This window comes from Mandrillus leucophaeus, unplaced genomic scaffold, assembly GCF_000951045.1.
Source record: "Mandrillus leucophaeus isolate KB7577 unplaced genomic scaffold, Mleu.le_1.0 Scaffold136, whole genome shotgun sequence".
Taxonomy (NCBI): domain Eukaryota; kingdom Metazoa; phylum Chordata; class Mammalia; order Primates; family Cercopithecidae; genus Mandrillus; species Mandrillus leucophaeus.
This window is the reverse complement of record NW_012101321.1, coordinates 337,064-353,968: the sequence shown is the minus strand read 5'-3', so window position 1 is coordinate 353,968 and position 16,905 is coordinate 337,064. Positions and strand designations below refer to the sequence as shown.

Below are 16,905 nucleotides of genomic sequence, written 5' to 3'. Positions count from 1 at the left end.
ATTTTTCAAAGGGGACACTAAATCGAGTGTAATAAGTTAAATAAGCAAACTACTTAAAATTTAACAATGGAAAAGTCTCACAAATTATTGTTACAATTTTCTACTATCCAAAGACTACTTTATAGATGGAAATCAATTAATTTCATACAATATTTTAAAATATTCTATAGATAAAACTTCCTCAGACAGAATTTTAATCCAAAGTGTTACCCATCAAATTTGGGGGAAAAAAGGATTACATGCATCAAAATATGCTAAAAAGACATTTAGTTTTACCTGAAAATAAAATTCAGTAAAATCCAAAAAATAATTAAATATTATAGAATAAAAGCTTGAGCTGTTAAAATTAGAAAAATATCTAGGCATAGCTATTAAACTATAAATATCATAAGAGTTTAATAAATGTTTTAATAATCTATTTTTATATTAAACATAAATATACATATAAATATTTAGGAAGAATCCATAGCTTCTGGTTATAGATGACAAACCTGATAGGGTCACAGCTTTTCATTTGCCCTGATATACAAATAACTTGAAAGTAGTAAGACTCATATTTTTAATCATTTTGGTATATAGTTAAGGTCAGATTTTATTTTCAGCAGTTTTCCACAATTTCCTATTAGAAAGGTCAGCTAGTTATGTGAAAAATAATTTAAAATTACTTTATATTTAATATTTAAAAGTCTAGTTAGAATACATATGGCATATATATATCTTTATAAAAAAGTAAACTATTGCTAGATTTTTTTTTCTTAGATTAGGTAAATTAAAATATTCCAGAACATAATCTGAAATTTAAAAAACAAAATAGAAATCACCAATTCAATGTGTAAATATAGCAGAAGAGTTCCTTTTATGTTTGACATATTGACCATATCTGTCTAATATAGCCCTTTGACATACATTTTTTACTCCCTAAAACCTTGTTAAATAGAAATCTGTATTTTTTATTCAATCATTATTTACTAGGGAGTTTTGCTACTCAAACCAAAGGTTTTTGCAATTAAACCAAGGATTACTAGTTTTTCATTTTTTATGTTTAGGCGATGTGGTGTAACTCCTTTACAAACCGTATATAATAAAATGTATCAGGAAAAGCTATTACTCTTCAGATACACAATACATAGTTACTTAGTTGATAAAGAGTTAATAAAATTTTCAAGGTCTGCTAAAGAATTCTGAAGTCCGTCATTCATATCTTGACTTCTAAGAAATTTTTTCAGAGTATCTAAAGCAGTTATTGCCTCAGATTTTGATGGTAAAGGGAGTTCAGTTCCTGGAGATCCATCATCATCCTCTTCATCAGAAGTGTAAAATCCAGTTTCATCTGATTTACTTTCTTTGGTACATACGGAATCACCATTTGGTGCTGCTTCACACGTCTCCAAATCGTCATCCAGGGCAGCATACTCTTCTATAGATAAACCTTCAGGAAATTCTACTCCTGCCCCCACAGCATCAGCAACCAAATCCAGACCAGTATCCTTCTCTGCACTTGTTACGTCACTTTCTCCTTTTTGAGATTTGAATCCTGCCTCTTCATAGCTTTTAACAATAGTCTCTGGGGTTACAGCCCTCCAGCAAAGATGCAATGTATCAACTGCATCTAGCAGTGAAAATGTAAATTCTTTGCTACCTTCAACAGAGCTTAAAAATTTCTTGATAAGACAGTGTCGATATTTGATTTTAAGGCTTTTAATAATGCCTTGTTTCATAGCTATACATTTGGAAGATAAACATGATGGAAAGAATGCTAACTCAATGGACTTCAGGTTCTTTACCTCTGGATGTGCTGGAAAAGACTCAACAAAAATCACCACTCTTCGTTGCTGGGCTTGAAATTTCTCATCAAGCTTTCGCATCCATTGTTCAAATACATCTGAGGTCATCCATGCCATTCTGTTAGCTTCATAACACACAGGTAATGATTTTAAACCTTTGAAACAATGTGGATTTCTCTTTTTTCCAATTACAAGCAAAGGAAGTTTCTCTGAGCCATCCATGTTTGTGCCAACCACCAGAGTTATTCTGTCTTTGCATAACTTTCCAACTGAACATGTTTCACCTTTAAATGCAAATGTATTGGTAGGTAACATTCGATAAAGCAGCCCAGTCTCTTTTATATTAAAAACATTTTTAGGATGATAATCATTTAAATAATAAGGAAGTACATTTTGGTACCAGACAGTCGAAGGGTCTACTGATACACCTGTAGCTTCTACAGGTTGAGCTCTGAATACTAAACCATACCTGGATTTAAAACGATCCAGCCAACCATTACTGCACTTAAAATCATTATGGCCCAGTTTCTGGGCAAAATCATTAGCTTTTAGACGTAACATCGGACCATTAACTGGTACATTTAGACACTGAGCAATTCGATACCATCTCATTAATGCCTCTTCCAGATCTGTATAAAAAGCAGTTCTCAGTCTTTTTCTCTTTGGATCAAATCTTAGAGATTCAAAGGCTTCTAGAACTTTGTCTTTATTCTTCATAATAGAAGACAATGAATTTTTCTTTATTCCATATTCAGCAGCAATCTCTGCTTTTTTCTTGCCACTTTCAACTGCATTTATGATGTCGATCTTTTCCTCAATGGATAGGCTTTTCTTTTTCTTCACTGTTACGGGCAGAGTTGAGGCATCTGCAGAAGCTTCTGCCATCTCAGCCAGTGCTTATGTAGAGATTACTCTTCTTACTTCCTGGTGACTGTTTCTTTAATTGTTTTCCAGTATGACATAGATTGCTGCTTTCTATCCTACTTCATATACTAAATTTTGGTAAGTGTCTGATAGTCTTATTTCCTAGGAACTTGATGACAAAATATGCTTTTTCAAAGATCTGAAGAAGAAAAATGATATATGCAACTAGAATGTTTTAGAAGACAAACTTCCTTCCTAGAACCTTGTATAGCTCAGTTTATAGCTTATTCGGAGTTGTAGAAGTCAAGCTAAAATAGAAATCTCATTATATCAAACCTGTCCGGTCCTGCTGATGTATTTTTGGAACTTCAATCCTTTAAGATGATCCATTTTATCCAAGCACACATTGAACCTCTTATTAATTCTCCATAGAAGGCCTCAGAGACAAGAAGAAAAAACGTTCAAAAGTTTCCATGCAACTATTACCCATTAATTTTCAAGTTTGTTCATGGTAAAGAAGAAAATGGTAGAATCCTTCTAGAAGTTGCCAGTATATCTTCTTCTGTTTTTTGAAAATGTAAAAAAGAAAAAAGCAATTTTAGCAATATGTCAATTGAATATTAAAAATAATGCTTATACCCAATTGTTTTGCTCTTAATAATGAAAATAATAGAAACATGTTTCTGAAAATACAATAAAGTTTCCAAGAGAAATGCTTACCTCCCAAAAGGCCTCTCTGTAAAAGCTCTCTAGCTCTGTTCTACAGATTTGAATTCTCACTTGCCTTTGAATGCTTTATAATATATAGTTCTGAAATAAATCAGATAAATTTAATTTAGTTTGAAAATGTGGGCTTACCAAAATTAAAGAACTAAAAATGATGCTGGATAGATGCTTGGTGGCTATTTTTCACATGAGGTCACAGACTGCACCCTCTAACTTCTCCAAAAGAAAACATAGTCAGACAGTAGTCACAAGGTTCAACTTTTAATAGCACATGGGAGACAGTGTCTCTTTTATAGGAGTCTAACAGAAAATGCTTCACTAAAAAATCAAGTACAATTCTATTTTTAAAAAATCTAAATCCCATTTGACCTAAAAGCTTAAAAACCCAGTACCTTTTTATTTTTATTATTTAAATTTTTTCTCTTCTCTCTTTTTTTTTTATAACCCTTATCCTGTTAGTGGGCTAAGAACTCAGTAACTTTTGTATTAATTTGACACATTAGCTGAATGTACAGAGGCCAGAAATACTGGACAAAAGGCATAGTAACAAACATTTAGGAGAGTATCGTGCAGAAAAAGATGTAGACTAAGAATAGGAAGGATAGTGACCACGAGTCTTAATATCTCAGGTCCTCTACTTTCTATCTGTAAAAAAGAAAGTGCCAGGCAGTTCTGAATTGAGAAGTGACTCCGCTATTTAGTACTCATGTGATCCCAGGTCATTTACTTAACCATTTGAAGCTTCAGCTTCCTTATCTGTAAAATGGGAGTAACTACAGCACCTACCTCATTATTGTGCATTCAAAAGGATTCAATGAAAGAATGTAAAGCACTTAGCACAGTATTTAGTACTTTAAGAAAGTGCTAGGCCGGGCGCGGTGGCTCAAGCCTGTAATCCCAGCACTTTGGGAGGCCGAGACGGGCGGATCACAAGGTCAGCAGATCGAGACCATCCTGGTTAACACGGTGAAACCCCGTCTCTACTAAAAAATACAAAAAAAAAAAAAAAACTAGCCGGGCGAGGTGGCGGGCGCCTGTAGTCCCAGCTACTCCGGAGGCTGAGCCAGGAGAATGGCGTAAACCCGGGAGGTGGAGCTTGCAGTGAGCTGAGATCCGGCCACTGCACTCCAGCCTGGGTGACAGAGCTAGACTCCGTCTCAAAAAAAAAAAAAAAAAAAAAGAAAGTGCTCAACAAATGGATGGTGATGATCTCATCATCATCATCTTTCTCATGTCTTTTGGCTGTGTGAATCTACAATTTGGAAAACTTTATAAAATCCTACTTGCAAACAGAAGCAAGAATCCCACCTTAAATCTATACTCAAAGTAGGGCTTTTCTTTTTTTCTTTTTTTTTTTTTTTGAGACGGAGTCTCACTCTGTCACCAGGCTGGAATACAGTGGTGCGATCTTGGCTCATTGCAACCTCTGCCTCCTGGGTTCAAGCGATTCTTCTGCCTCAGCCTCCTGAGTAGCTGGGACTACAGGCGCACACCACCACGTCCAGATAATTTTTGTATTTTTAGTAGAGACGGGATTTCAAAATGTTGGCCAGGATGGTCTGAATCTCTTGACCTTGTGATCTGCCTGCCTTGGCTGCCTCAGCCTCCCAAAGTGCTACTATTATACTATTACAGGCATGAGCCACTGTGCCCGGCCTAAAGCAGGGCTTTTCTTAAGCCATGAGAACAGTCACATGGCCCCAGATGGGCTCATCTCTACTTTCCCAAGTCAGCACCTCCCTTATCAGAATCTATGGAGCAGCCAAGATAATAACAAGCTAATTTGATGAGCGGTGTTACTTCTGTATGTGTGTGGGCACTCCATTCTTCTTGCTGGGCTTCCAGGTTTCCCAGGTGATGCGCACCTTTTTGCACAAAATCTTTTGACAAAACTTTTTGCCAAAATTCTTCTGCCCTTGTTGTCCAACTCAAAGGAGGAATTTTTATCATAGAAATTACAACCAGTAAAGGAATTCTTTTTTTTAAAAAAAGTGTCGTTTCAAAAAAAGTCTTAAAAATAATGATAGCCCTGGGTTTTAGTTTTTAAATGGTTTTATTACCTATATTCCAAATAACCAAGAAGGAAGGTAAAACTCGATTTCACTGGTCCCACAGTTACCATGTGGTTAAGAGCAGTTTAGAGTCCAGGCTTTTAAATGTCAAGTCAGCATTCTTTTCACTATATTACAGTCACACTGGTGGGGCCTCCTGTGACCATAGTTACAGATTCTATGCTCCCAGCACCAACCTAAGCCAGCATTTCCAATGTCTTAAAACAATAAAAAGCAACATTAGGCCTCCATGAAAGAATAGGCCATTATGAATTCTGTGAACACAAATAGCAACTCTATCTGTTAGGGAGGGTTGACCTAAGTAATAAGATTTGACCATAAAACTAACATTAAAAATTTTGCTTGTATATGGGATCTCTTCTTACATTTTTATTCAATTTCCTGTAAATATACAATTATTTCAAAATAAAAATAAAATTCTTGCTCTTATTAGGAAGATACCAACCTTCAGAAATTGATGTAGCAAGAACCAATTTTTCAAAAAAGACAAAACCAACCAAATTTACTAAGAGAATCTCCCAACCCCTCCCCTCCCCTCCTTCCTTCCTCCCTCCCTTCTGCCCTTCCCTTCCTTCTCTTCCTTCCTTTCCTTCCTCCCTCCCCCATCCCTCCCTCTCTTTCTCCCTCCCTTCCTTCCTGTCTCCCTCCTGCCTTATCTCATTTATCAGAAATAAAATCTACCATGTCAAATAACAACAATTGTAGAAAAAGTAACTTGAATTTCTTCTTTTCCCATCCTGGTTAAAGTGATATAATATATACTATCAGAGATTACTCATTATCTTGAGAAAATTGAAAATGTGATAACTTTATTTAGAAAGATTAGGTTTTTCCCCTGAGTTAACATTAGTCAAAGCTACAATTTTCCATGATAAGATACAATATATCTTTATTCCTAAAAGCAATAACATTTCTAATGCCAAACAGACAAATTAGACTTTTTCCCTAGAAAAGAATAAGGCATCAATACTACCTGATCAATGAAGCTGACATTCTCCAAACTCCAACAGTATAACATCTGGGATATTCTTTTGCAAGGAGTAATGGCAGCAGCTAATATTTCTCAGAACAGGCATCCTCTCAAGCTCATTAATCATTTTCCCTCTTGAAAACATTACAGCAGAGAAACACTATTCTACATGTTAGGGAATATTTTCTCTATGTCAACGGTTAAGCTAATCAGAAAATAATAATAATCAATTCATCAAAAAAGACTCACCGAATTAATTTCAAATAAAGAAAATACAACAGTCAATCCTACTATTAATAAGAAAAACATAAATCTTCTTTTTAAAAAAGAGATACATTTTTGTTTTTGCCTATCAAAATGTCAGTATTTAGTGTTTGCTGGGGTGAGGTAACAGGTTGTTAGGAGGCACATAAATTGTTACAACATGCTTATGGAGGGCAAATTTGCAATATGATATACCTGATATACAAACCTTAAAACTGTGTATAACGTTTTATCTAGCAAGTCTGTATCAAGGATTTTTTTTTTTTTTTTTTTTTTTAAGACAGAGTCTCTTTTTGTCACCCAGTGGTGCAATCTCAGCTGGAGTGCAGTGGTGCAATCTTGGCTAACTGCAACCTCTGCCTCCTGGGTTCAAGCGATTCTCTTGCCTCAACCTCCCGAGTAGCTGCGACTACAGGCATGTGCCACCATGCCCGGCTAATTTTTTGTATTTTCAGTAGAGACGGGGATTCACCGTGTTAGCCAGGATGGTCTTGATCTTCTCACTTTGTGATCCATTCACCTCCGCTTCCCAAAGTGCTGAGATTACAGGCGTGAGCCACTGTGCCCGGCCTATATCAAGGATTTTATCCCAAAAGAATAATTATAGATATAAAAATAATTTCTTACAAATGTATTAGTTTTCTATTGCTAATGCAACAAATTGCCATATACTCAATGCCTTAAAAAAACAACACTCATTTATTATCTCACAGTTCTGTAGATCTTAAGTACAGGTGGGCTCAACTGGGTCCTCTGTTTAGGGTCTCACAATGCAGAAATCAAGATGTTGGTCAGAAGTTGGGCTCTTATCTGGAGGCTCTGGGGAAGAATTTGCTTCCAAGCGCAATCATTGTTTGCAGAATTCAGTTCCTTGCTGTTGTAGGACTATGGTCCCTAGTTTTTTTTTTTTGTTGGCTGTTGGCAGGGACTACTCTCAGCTTCTAGAGGCTTCCCTCAGGTCCTTGTCTGTGGCCCTCTTCATTTCAGCAATGGAGAATATTCCTCCTGTAGAATCTCTTTCACACTTTGAATCTCTCTGACTTCCTCTATTGCCACAAGCAGGAGAAAACTCTCTGTTCTTAAAGGCTCACTTGATTAGGTTAGGTCTACCTAGACTACCGCCCTTTTGATTAATTCAGGATCAATGATTAGCAACCTTAATTACATCTCCAAAATTCCCTAGTAAGTAACATAACATATTCATGGAAGTAGTATCCCATCATGTTCACAGGGAGAGGGAATTATACGAGGTAAGGGTCATTGGAGTTCATCTTAGAATTCTACCTACTACACAGGACTATTCCCTGCATTGCTACATAATTACAGACAAAATTGAAAATATGCAACAAAAAGGATTCATTCAATAAATTAAGAAATATCTACATGCTGAAATACTTTTGTGCCACACAAAGAATATTTAATGATATGAAAAAAATTCCATGATATGTTAAGTGAAAAAAAGCAAAATATAAAATTATATGTCAACAAATACAACATACACTAAAAATTACATGAGAGCAGAGGCTCATGGTTATTCCTACACAGCTCACTTCCAGTAAACCATAGGTTGTCAATAACAATTTGTTAAATAAATGAAGAAATATATATCTACATAGATATAAAGAAAAAAAATACATTGACCAAAATGTTGAATGTTCTCTCTAGGTAAATGAATTATAAATAAGTTCAGCTTTTTCCTCTTTATAGTTAAACACATTTTTACAACTCTAATGTTCTACCTTTTTTTTCCCTCTACAACAGTCATCTTAGAATAATGTTCTATTTTTGCACCAAGTTATTTAAAAAAATCAGTATCAGAAAACATAAAGCTGGCATTCTTCCCATTCAGAATCTCTACGGGTAATGAGTCACTCTCCTTTTATCAGTAGTTTATACCCCTCTGCAGAGAATCAACTACTTTCCAAACTTAAGAAAGCACTCACTCACTGTCTTCTACAAATAGATAGCAACTGCATCCACTTAATCCTGCTTGTGCCATTACCCTAAGTAGCAGGAGTTGCTGGTATTCTGGAACTTGCCTGGTATGCAGCAGACAACATATTTCCATAACTCGACTAGAGTTAGTCAATTTCCTGGTGCTATAAGAGAATCAAATAAGTCCAAAGTTCAGTTTCCCAAAAAGCATCTTATTTATCATGGGAAAACATGCAAAACAGTCGTACAAAGCTGACTGAAATGGGGGCTCAAATCAAAGGCTTGCAAGATCCAAAGAGAGGGAAAAATGAATTCTCAAAGGGAGGATAAATAATGGGTTCATGACAGAAGTAGCATCTGAACTCAACTGTAAAGGATGGATAGGGACATTACAAGTAAGGAAAAATAGGAAAACATTTCTGCTGATAAGAATAGAGAATAAAGCATGGAAGAGGGAAATAAGCAGTTTGAAGCATATTAAACATTTCTTTGCAACTAAAGTTTCACATCTATGTCTATATTGGCATTTATACTTATCTGTATTAGTTGGTTAAATTAGCACTTTTCCTTCAGGTATATAAAAGAGAGTGCTCATTTGCAAGATTGAGGCCAGATCTTGGTAAGCCTTTAATGCCAGGATAAAGAATTAGACTTCATGGAGTATGCCACAAATGCCATTCAGGGCTACTAGAGTTCCCCATAAGCCCAGTGAATAAACAGCACCTGATTTTTCAAAAAGCCAAATAAACAGCCAATAGCAGTGCCAAGTTAAATGAGTAGATAATCTCCATGTCATAAATATATATGGAAGGCAGCTATTCCCTTTAGTCTCCAAAAACAAATGACAATTCAGAGAAAAGTAGTAATCTTCTATTCTAAACAAAATGAACAGGCAGCGTCCCCCAAGTTTTAGGGCAAAGGAGGGAAGGAAGAAGGGAGAGAGGGAGGAAGGAAGGAAAGAAGGAACGAATGAACAAAAAAAGGAAGGGAGGGAGGGAGGGAAGGAGGAAAGAAAAAGAGGAAAGAAGGAACGAAGGAGAAGGGAGGGAGACAAGAAGGAAAGGAAGAAAGAAAAAGAGGAAGGAGGGAAAAAAGGAAGAGAGGGAGAGAGGGAAGAGAAAACAAGTCTCCTCTAAACAGGGACAGGCTTAAAATAATGTTTTTCAGTTAGTACCAAAAATATTCCCCAATCCAAAGAACACTGGTTGCTGCTTCCTTTATCCCAAAGGATGTATAGAATTCCACTATTTTCCATCACCAGCTGAAGTAGTGTTTTCTTGGAGCCAGACTATTCTAATTTCCTTCAGGTCCGTGGAAATCATAGAAAGATTAATCATGTGTATATATAGCGTTGCACAGCGTAATACTGTGGGTGAGGATTAATCATACACAGTACCAGAATCTCACTGAAGAGTATCTAACTTGGTTAGCATCTTCGCCTAGCAGAAGTTAGAATTAGTTCCAAGTCCATCTGAATCTCTGTCAAAACCATCAGCAGGTGCCAAGGGAACTATCCAGCTATGAACAAACTAAAGCAAGTCTCCACCTTTCCAAAATAAGAAACACCTCTGGGTCTAACAGTCTAATAGTTAGATTAACTATTAGAAGCTACGCATCTAATGAAGCTTAGCATCTCCAAACTCAAGAGACAGCTAGCAGGAATCCTTAACACAACAGCCAGCAAAAACAATTCAGTATTCACTGTCCACAATCATTCAAACACCGCTGAGCCCTACCGTACACTTCCTCCAAGTCATCCTTCTGAAACCCTAGGAACAACACTTGTACTTAGCTGCAAGTTCTGTAGTCGCTCTATTCCTACACAATTACAGCAGTAATTTAGATTGGGATTCTTTAATTATAATTGAGAAGACTAACGGTCTCCAAACCAACAAGATGGCTTTGTACAGAAAAATCTACAGTAAGCTGTAAGAACTGAAGTTATAGTTTGAGTGGGTTGACATACATATTTGCTCCTTTGTTTTAAGACAGAACCACTTAAGATGAGAGATTTTTGTTCTGGAATTTCAGTACTATTTTTGTAAGAGGTGGTATCCTGGAGAGCTCAATCTTGTTATACATTGGAAACATTTATGGTGACACAGGTATTTACTATTCACAGATCCGGGGAAGATTCCTGCCAGGGATATTTCACTACACTGAAACTCCCTGGAAATCTGTAGAGGTAGAGCTCTGCCTTTGGGCATTAGTCATTAAAATTATCTTGTCAGCTACGGTGACAACTAAAGGCAGCTGAAAAGTACGGTCTAAAGAAGGGTAAATCTCACCATATGCACAGTTACCCTTCGCATTTCTACAAGAGAAATGAGAATAAAAATGAGCATTCAAAGTTGTCAAAGAAAAAGCAGTCCAGCAGTTCCAAGGGATATTCTGTGATGGACCAACTGTATGGTACTGTGTGTAAATGAACTTCAGGTCAATCTAGCGCCACGGCGGAGCCACGCTTTCCCACCATTCAGCGCTGGGGATGGGGAGAGTAGAGCAGGTTGGGGCCCCGTTTAGGAAAGTACGAAGGGCTCTGAGAGAGCGAATTGTTCAGCAGTTTCCGTGACAGGACAATGATCTATTTAAGAAGTAATGGGGCAAGCAAAGAAAGCAGAGCTCGGTCATCCGGAAAAATAAAGAGGAGCCGGAAAGAAAAATATCAGGGAATCTACTGTGAGAGAGCGAGCAAAGCAAAAAGCGATCACAGATCCAGAGCAACTAAGAGCTCAGGGAGGCCGGGCCCGGAGGTCTAGCCTTTCTGAAGGGAGGGGGCTCCCCAGGCACGGGGGCAGCGCAAGGAAGCGCCCACATTCCGTCTGCTCCCTTATCTTCGCATTCTCCCCACCACCCCCACCTTCCCCGCGGGACTGGAATAACCTTCGTGCTCTCCGGTGGCTGAGAAAGCAGCTTTCGCTCTTCTGTGGTAGCGTGGCGGTGAGCTACATCCACCTCCACCCTCCCGACACCGGCTCACGGTCTGTTGGGGAGACTCCTAACGTGTGAGACTAGGGTGTGTGAATAAAAAACAGGGAGGCGGAGGGCTCCTGGAGACCTTTGACTTCTCAAGACCAGGCAGGGGCGCCTTTCCGCAAGCTCCCAGCTCTAGCCAGTGCCTCTGGCCCCGCGCGCACATCCTTCTACTATTAGGTCGCTGCCAGAAAATTGCCCGGGCAACGACACCGCCGGAGTCCCGGATGTGGTTGCTAGGGCAGCAGCGGGAGGGGCGCAGCCCGCCTCCCGGAGAAGGGCGGAGGGAGCCTCGTGGGAGGTGCGCTGGCACCACCGAGACGTGGCCGGGCAAGGCCAGATTGAGGGAGAGAGAGGCCGTCCAGGGCCAGGGACAACGCTATTTCCGGTCTCCTCACTTCCGGCTTCGCTGATCTTGGTGCTGGTTCTGGAGGCCGGGTTGAGAGGTCGCGGGTCCGACTGTCCTCGGCGGTTGGTCAGTGTGAATTTGTGACAGCTGCACTTGCTCCCCGCCCCCGAGCAGCCGAGGTGCGTGGGGGAAGAGGAAGAAGGAAAAGCTCCGGGTCTCGTTTCCGCTCACTTCTTGCCGGGGTTGAGGCGATTCCAGAGAGCGGCGGAAGGGATAAGCGTCGACTTAGAAGCTACCGAGTTACCCTAAGACAGGTGAGGGCGGAGCTGGCTCGCCTGGGAAAAGGCGGGGGAAAGATGGTTTGAGGTGGTTGGTGGGGCGGACACGTTGCCTCCGGGTTCGCCATTCCGGACTTTTACAGGGCACACCTCTCCTTAGTCTGTGCCTTATCTGCCCAAGTGTTATGCCTTTGGTTTCTGTTCCTTCATTCCTTCTGCCCCTCTGAGTGTGCCCCCGAAACAGTCGAGTGAAGGTGTAGGACCGGCCCTTGCAGGGAGGCACTCTCTTGGCTTTGCATACATTGGGTGGGAAAAGGGGTTGCAGGATCCGGAATCCGGACGTTTCTTGACAAAGTGTCGGAGTGGGCCTCCTTCAGGCTTAGTTTCCAACCCTCATTTCTCCCCTCCTCTCCCTGCATCCCCAACTTCCTCTCTCCGGCAGTAGGAGGAAGGGAGGGAGTGATAGTCCCTCTGAGAGGTTCTTCTGGCAGTGGTGCAGGGAGGAGTCTTGCCTGTGAAATGTCCGAGCCTGACTGCGTCTGAGGACGTTCAAGAAATGCTGGAGTTTTGGAAAGGGAGTTGTGCGGTTGTCTTCTGCTCCGTTACTGTTTGCCAAGTTACTACTGTTTACGTGTCTAGGAAAAGGAGAGAATTTTAAAAAAGTTTTTAGACGCTAGACGTTTTTCCCTTTTACTTTATTTTGTTATTACTTCGTTTTGTTCTTACCTTCCTCTTGAGCCCTTTGATTTCAAAAAGTTTACACTTTACACTTCCTGCAGATCCTTTAGCCACTCTTAGGATTTCTGTCCCCCGCCCCTACCCTGTTTTCTCCTAAAGTATAAAATTCATCTAACTCCGTTCTTATTTGATAAGGAAAAGCCGGAAGAGATCCAGAACTTCTCATAAACTTTTGCTTTCATACTTTCACCTGTAAGGGTGTGTTCACGTTTGCCATTTAATTAACTTAATTGGCATAGAAATGTGCATTAAAAATGGTTACCTTAAGTCAGCTGTCTGTTAAGGCTTCGGGAATTGGCCTTTTCTTTTTTCTTTTCTTTTTTCTTTTTTTTTGAGACAGGGTCTCACTCTGTCGCCCAGGCTGGAGTGCTTTGGCGTGAACTCGGCTCACCGCAACCTCCATCTCCCAGGCTCAAGCTATTCTTCTCAGCCTTCCGAGTAGCTGGGATTACGGGTAGGCGCCACTACCGCCTGGCTAATGTTTGTATTTTTAGTAGAGACGGGCTTTCACCGTGTTGGCCAGCCTGATCTCGAACTCCTGACCTCAAATGATCTGCCCGCCTCGGCCTCCCAAAGTGTTGGGATTACAGAAGTGAGCCTCCGCGCCCGGCCTAATTGGCCATTTCATTGCTGTTCTCTCAGAGCGGCTACAGATGACTATATTTTACTACTGTTCTGATTCTACTTTTCTTTCGTTTGTCCTGTGGTGTTTTTTGTTTTGTTTTCCTTGCTTAGCATGACCCACGTCTTCTCCCAACTACCAAGTCTAACACACTTTTATCTGAGAAAACAGAAAAGATTTCTAATGTATTTTCTGGATTAAATCCCTGCCTAAGTTACTTTAGTTTCTATTCAAATTGATAAATTGGTTTACCCTGGATGATGATTTGCCTTAATCCTGGATGATGACTTGGGGTTCATGGCCTAAGGGTCGACAACTTTCAGGGGTCTTCCTCATTCCCACCCCTGAAATTATATGCAGTTTTGTTTGAGTGAATTTTTTCGCCCCTGGGGAAAGTGTCCATTCTTTTTATCAAATTCTCAAAGGAGATATACAGCCTCTTCATAGATTAAAACCATCACTTAGGCAGTGTCTTGTTGAAGTTAGTGAAAACAGGTGTGTGTGTGTGTGTGTGTGCGCGCGCGCGTTTGTTTTCCACTTAGGCAGTGTCTTGTTGAAGTTAGTGAAAACGTGTGTGTGTGTGTTGTGTGTGTGTGTGTGTGTTTTCCGAAACTGTTCAAAGGAGATATATAGCCTTTTGATAGATTAAAACCACTACTTAGGCAGTGTCTTGTTGAAGTTAGTGAAAACAGGTGTGTGTGTGTGTGTGTGTGTTTTGTGTGTTTTCCCAAACTGTAAATTGTTTGCTTTGGGACCAAGGAAACGAGAATGCAGGGATTCTTCTAGTTTGATATTGAAATCTCTACTTTAAAACGTTAGTGTTTCTAAATTCCTTCCTAGGCTTACAGAAGGAAATGAGGCTGCCCACTTCATTTCCTGATTTGTGGTTTCGAGGTTTCTTTTTAGGGATAGCTGTTTGTGGTCAGTGCTCTGGAGATCCAGTGGATTTACAAACTGATGTGCTTATCTTTAATATGTATTAAATATCACCAAGCTACTGGGCACAGTTCAGAGTAAAAAATTTAAATTCTAGTTGCATTTTGCTTTCTTTTTCTTAATTGTTTTTGCTTGAGGCATGTACCTGAGGATTTGATTTGGCTTTGCTAGGAAGAACAAACAAGATGTTTCAGTGGTGTGGTCCTTTGGAATGTTGTTGCTTATCTTGACATCCCCTTTCCCTCCGTTGTGTATGAGATATTTAAATGATTGTTTCTCTCTTGTGAATAAGTTAGTATGCTTCCAAGCTTAATGTAAGTTTTAGAGTACATGTTTGAACTTACCAATTTGGTTGTGAATTATTTGTTGATTGAGGGTTGCAATTCTAAAAGTCTGATACTTTTTTTTTTTTTTTAGAATGTTAGCTTGAAGAGACCTATACAGCTCATCATAGCCTACCTTGAGTAACCAGTTTCTTCTGCTCACAAAATGAAATAAGCTTTCCTCTGTCTAGCAACCTCACTTGGGGGAGCAGTCAACATAAGTTTTTAGACAATAGTTTATGCTAGGCTGGGCACAGTGCCTCACGCTTGTAATCCCAACACTTTGGGAGGCTGTGGCCGGTGGATCCCTTGATGGCAGGAGTTCAAGACCAGCCTGGCCAACATGGTAAAACCCCATCTGTACTAAAAATACAAAAATTAGCCGGGTATGGTGGTGCATGCCTGTAGTCCCAGCTACTTGGGAGGCCGAGGCAGGAGAATCACTTGAACCCAGGAGGCGGAGGCTGCAGTGAGCCAAGATCCCACCACTTCATGCCAGCCTAGGCAACAGAGTGAGACTCCGCCTCAAAAACAACAACAACAACAGACTAGCTTATGCTAAATTAGTTTCCTTTTAAGGTAATGACAGATTCGGCAGATAGTTTATATCTAATACTGTAACAATTACATTTATTTGCTTATGTGCATTAAGCTAAGTGCTTTACATTATGATCTCATCTGATAACTTTATAAAGTGGCTAAAGTCCTCTTTCTATAGGTGAAGAAAATAAAGCTGAATGATTAACTGAAGCTAAAGTAGTCTGCTCAGAATTGCACTGGTGGAGCCAGGATTTGAACCTAGGTTGTCTGACTCCAGACTACTACTGTAGACAACTTCTACCATGTGTCCATTATGTCCTTTTTGAAATGAGTTGGAGATATATCACCAGATCTTCTATCAGGTGTTAAGAAAAGGTCGTTTCCTTTCTTAATCTTCAGTGGATGAACATCTGGTTGAATATCATACTGAGAAGTTTGACAAAAATAAGTGAATTTGGAGGAGGCAGTTGGTAGGGGTTTCCTATGGGGATGGATATAAGTCTCGGTGTGGGTGTCAGAACACCCACACCTACTTGAAATAAAGAATTGTAAGTATAAATTCTTGAAATGAAGATTCAAATAATAAACAGATGGTGTGTGTGTATATGAGGAGTGGAAAATGTGAAAACGAAGATTATAAGTAATAAACTGGGCATTGTAAGAGTCTGGAAGTATAAATAAATTTTAGAATAATAAATTTATGATGGAGGAAAGAATCAATTCAGAATGGAAGAAGGAGTAAATTAAACAGGAAACTTTAATATGGCTATGGATGAAAAACTAAAATATTTGTACAGAATGGAAAGTGAGTTGTTCCACTTAATATGGAAGTTGGTGACTTAGGACCATGACAAACTAACAGTCAGATATGTGGCACTACTTCTGGATGTATGAAAAAGACTATTGGTCTGAAAATAATTTTGTTTTCCTTGATCTCGACTAGCTTTTGGCAGTCATGGAGGCCACCGAATGGCTCTTGCACATTAACAGATATTCTTTATGAGACAAAAGTATTTATTTTCTTTTTCTCTTTCCTTTATTCCTGTTCTCCTTTCTCCCACCTCTCATTCCATTCTCCTCCATTCCTTCTAAGCCTGTGTCTTAGGATGAGCATAGGCAGGTGTTGCTTAAACCTTTAGTTGTTCCTGAAAAAGGAATATAAAGTCTCTTTATGAAATACACTTTTTCCCCTTAATGAACATACTTAAGTTAATGCTGTTCTTCAGAGTAGGCAATCTGCTTTGAAATCTTCTAGTATTACTGTCAGTTCAGACTGAGACATACAAAAATGAAAAGTTCTTGCCTGGCATCATCACTTCATGACCTCAGTCACTAGAATCTGAATAACTTTGGGTATTTGGAAAAAAATCACATCCTCTCTTGAAAGACAAAGATTTGGGGATCTGAAGGTAGTTGCAAAACAGGCAATTGCTCAAATCTTTTGTGAAAATATGGCAGTGTCTTTGCCATGTTCTCACCTAAGATAAGAATTTATATTTTATTTTTGTATATCTGTGATAGCATTGGACTA

At 39.3% G+C, this 16,905-nt stretch overlaps 2 protein-coding genes across 7 annotated transcripts in view; one reads left to right on the top strand and one right to left on the bottom strand.

Moving 5' to 3' along the window:
• Window positions 1-1,030: 1,030 nt before the first annotated feature.
• TIGD4 (tigger transposable element derived 4) lies at window positions 1,031-2,932 on the bottom strand. The gene has a single exon (XM_011973224.1). The coding sequence runs from the start codon at window positions 2,667-2,669 to the stop codon at window positions 1,131-1,133; it is 1,539 nt and encodes a 512-aa protein (XP_011828614.1). The 5' UTR covers window positions 2,670-2,932; the 3' UTR covers window positions 1,031-1,130.
• An 8,956-nt stretch (window positions 2,933-11,888) lies between these two features.
• The window catches only part of ARFIP1 (ADP-ribosylation factor interacting protein 1), a 145,209-nt gene continuing 140,192 nt past the window's right edge, over window positions 11,889-16,905 (top strand). For 2 of the 6 annotated variants that reach the window (XM_011973221.1, XM_011973218.1), the window contains exon 1: window positions 11,889-12,251. The gene's annotated coding sequence lies outside the window, so the exon portion shown is untranslated. The remainder of the gene's footprint in view (window positions 12,252-16,905) is intronic. The other 4 variants (XM_011973222.1, XM_011973219.1, XM_011973223.1 and 1 more) reach the window with 3 other exon arrangements.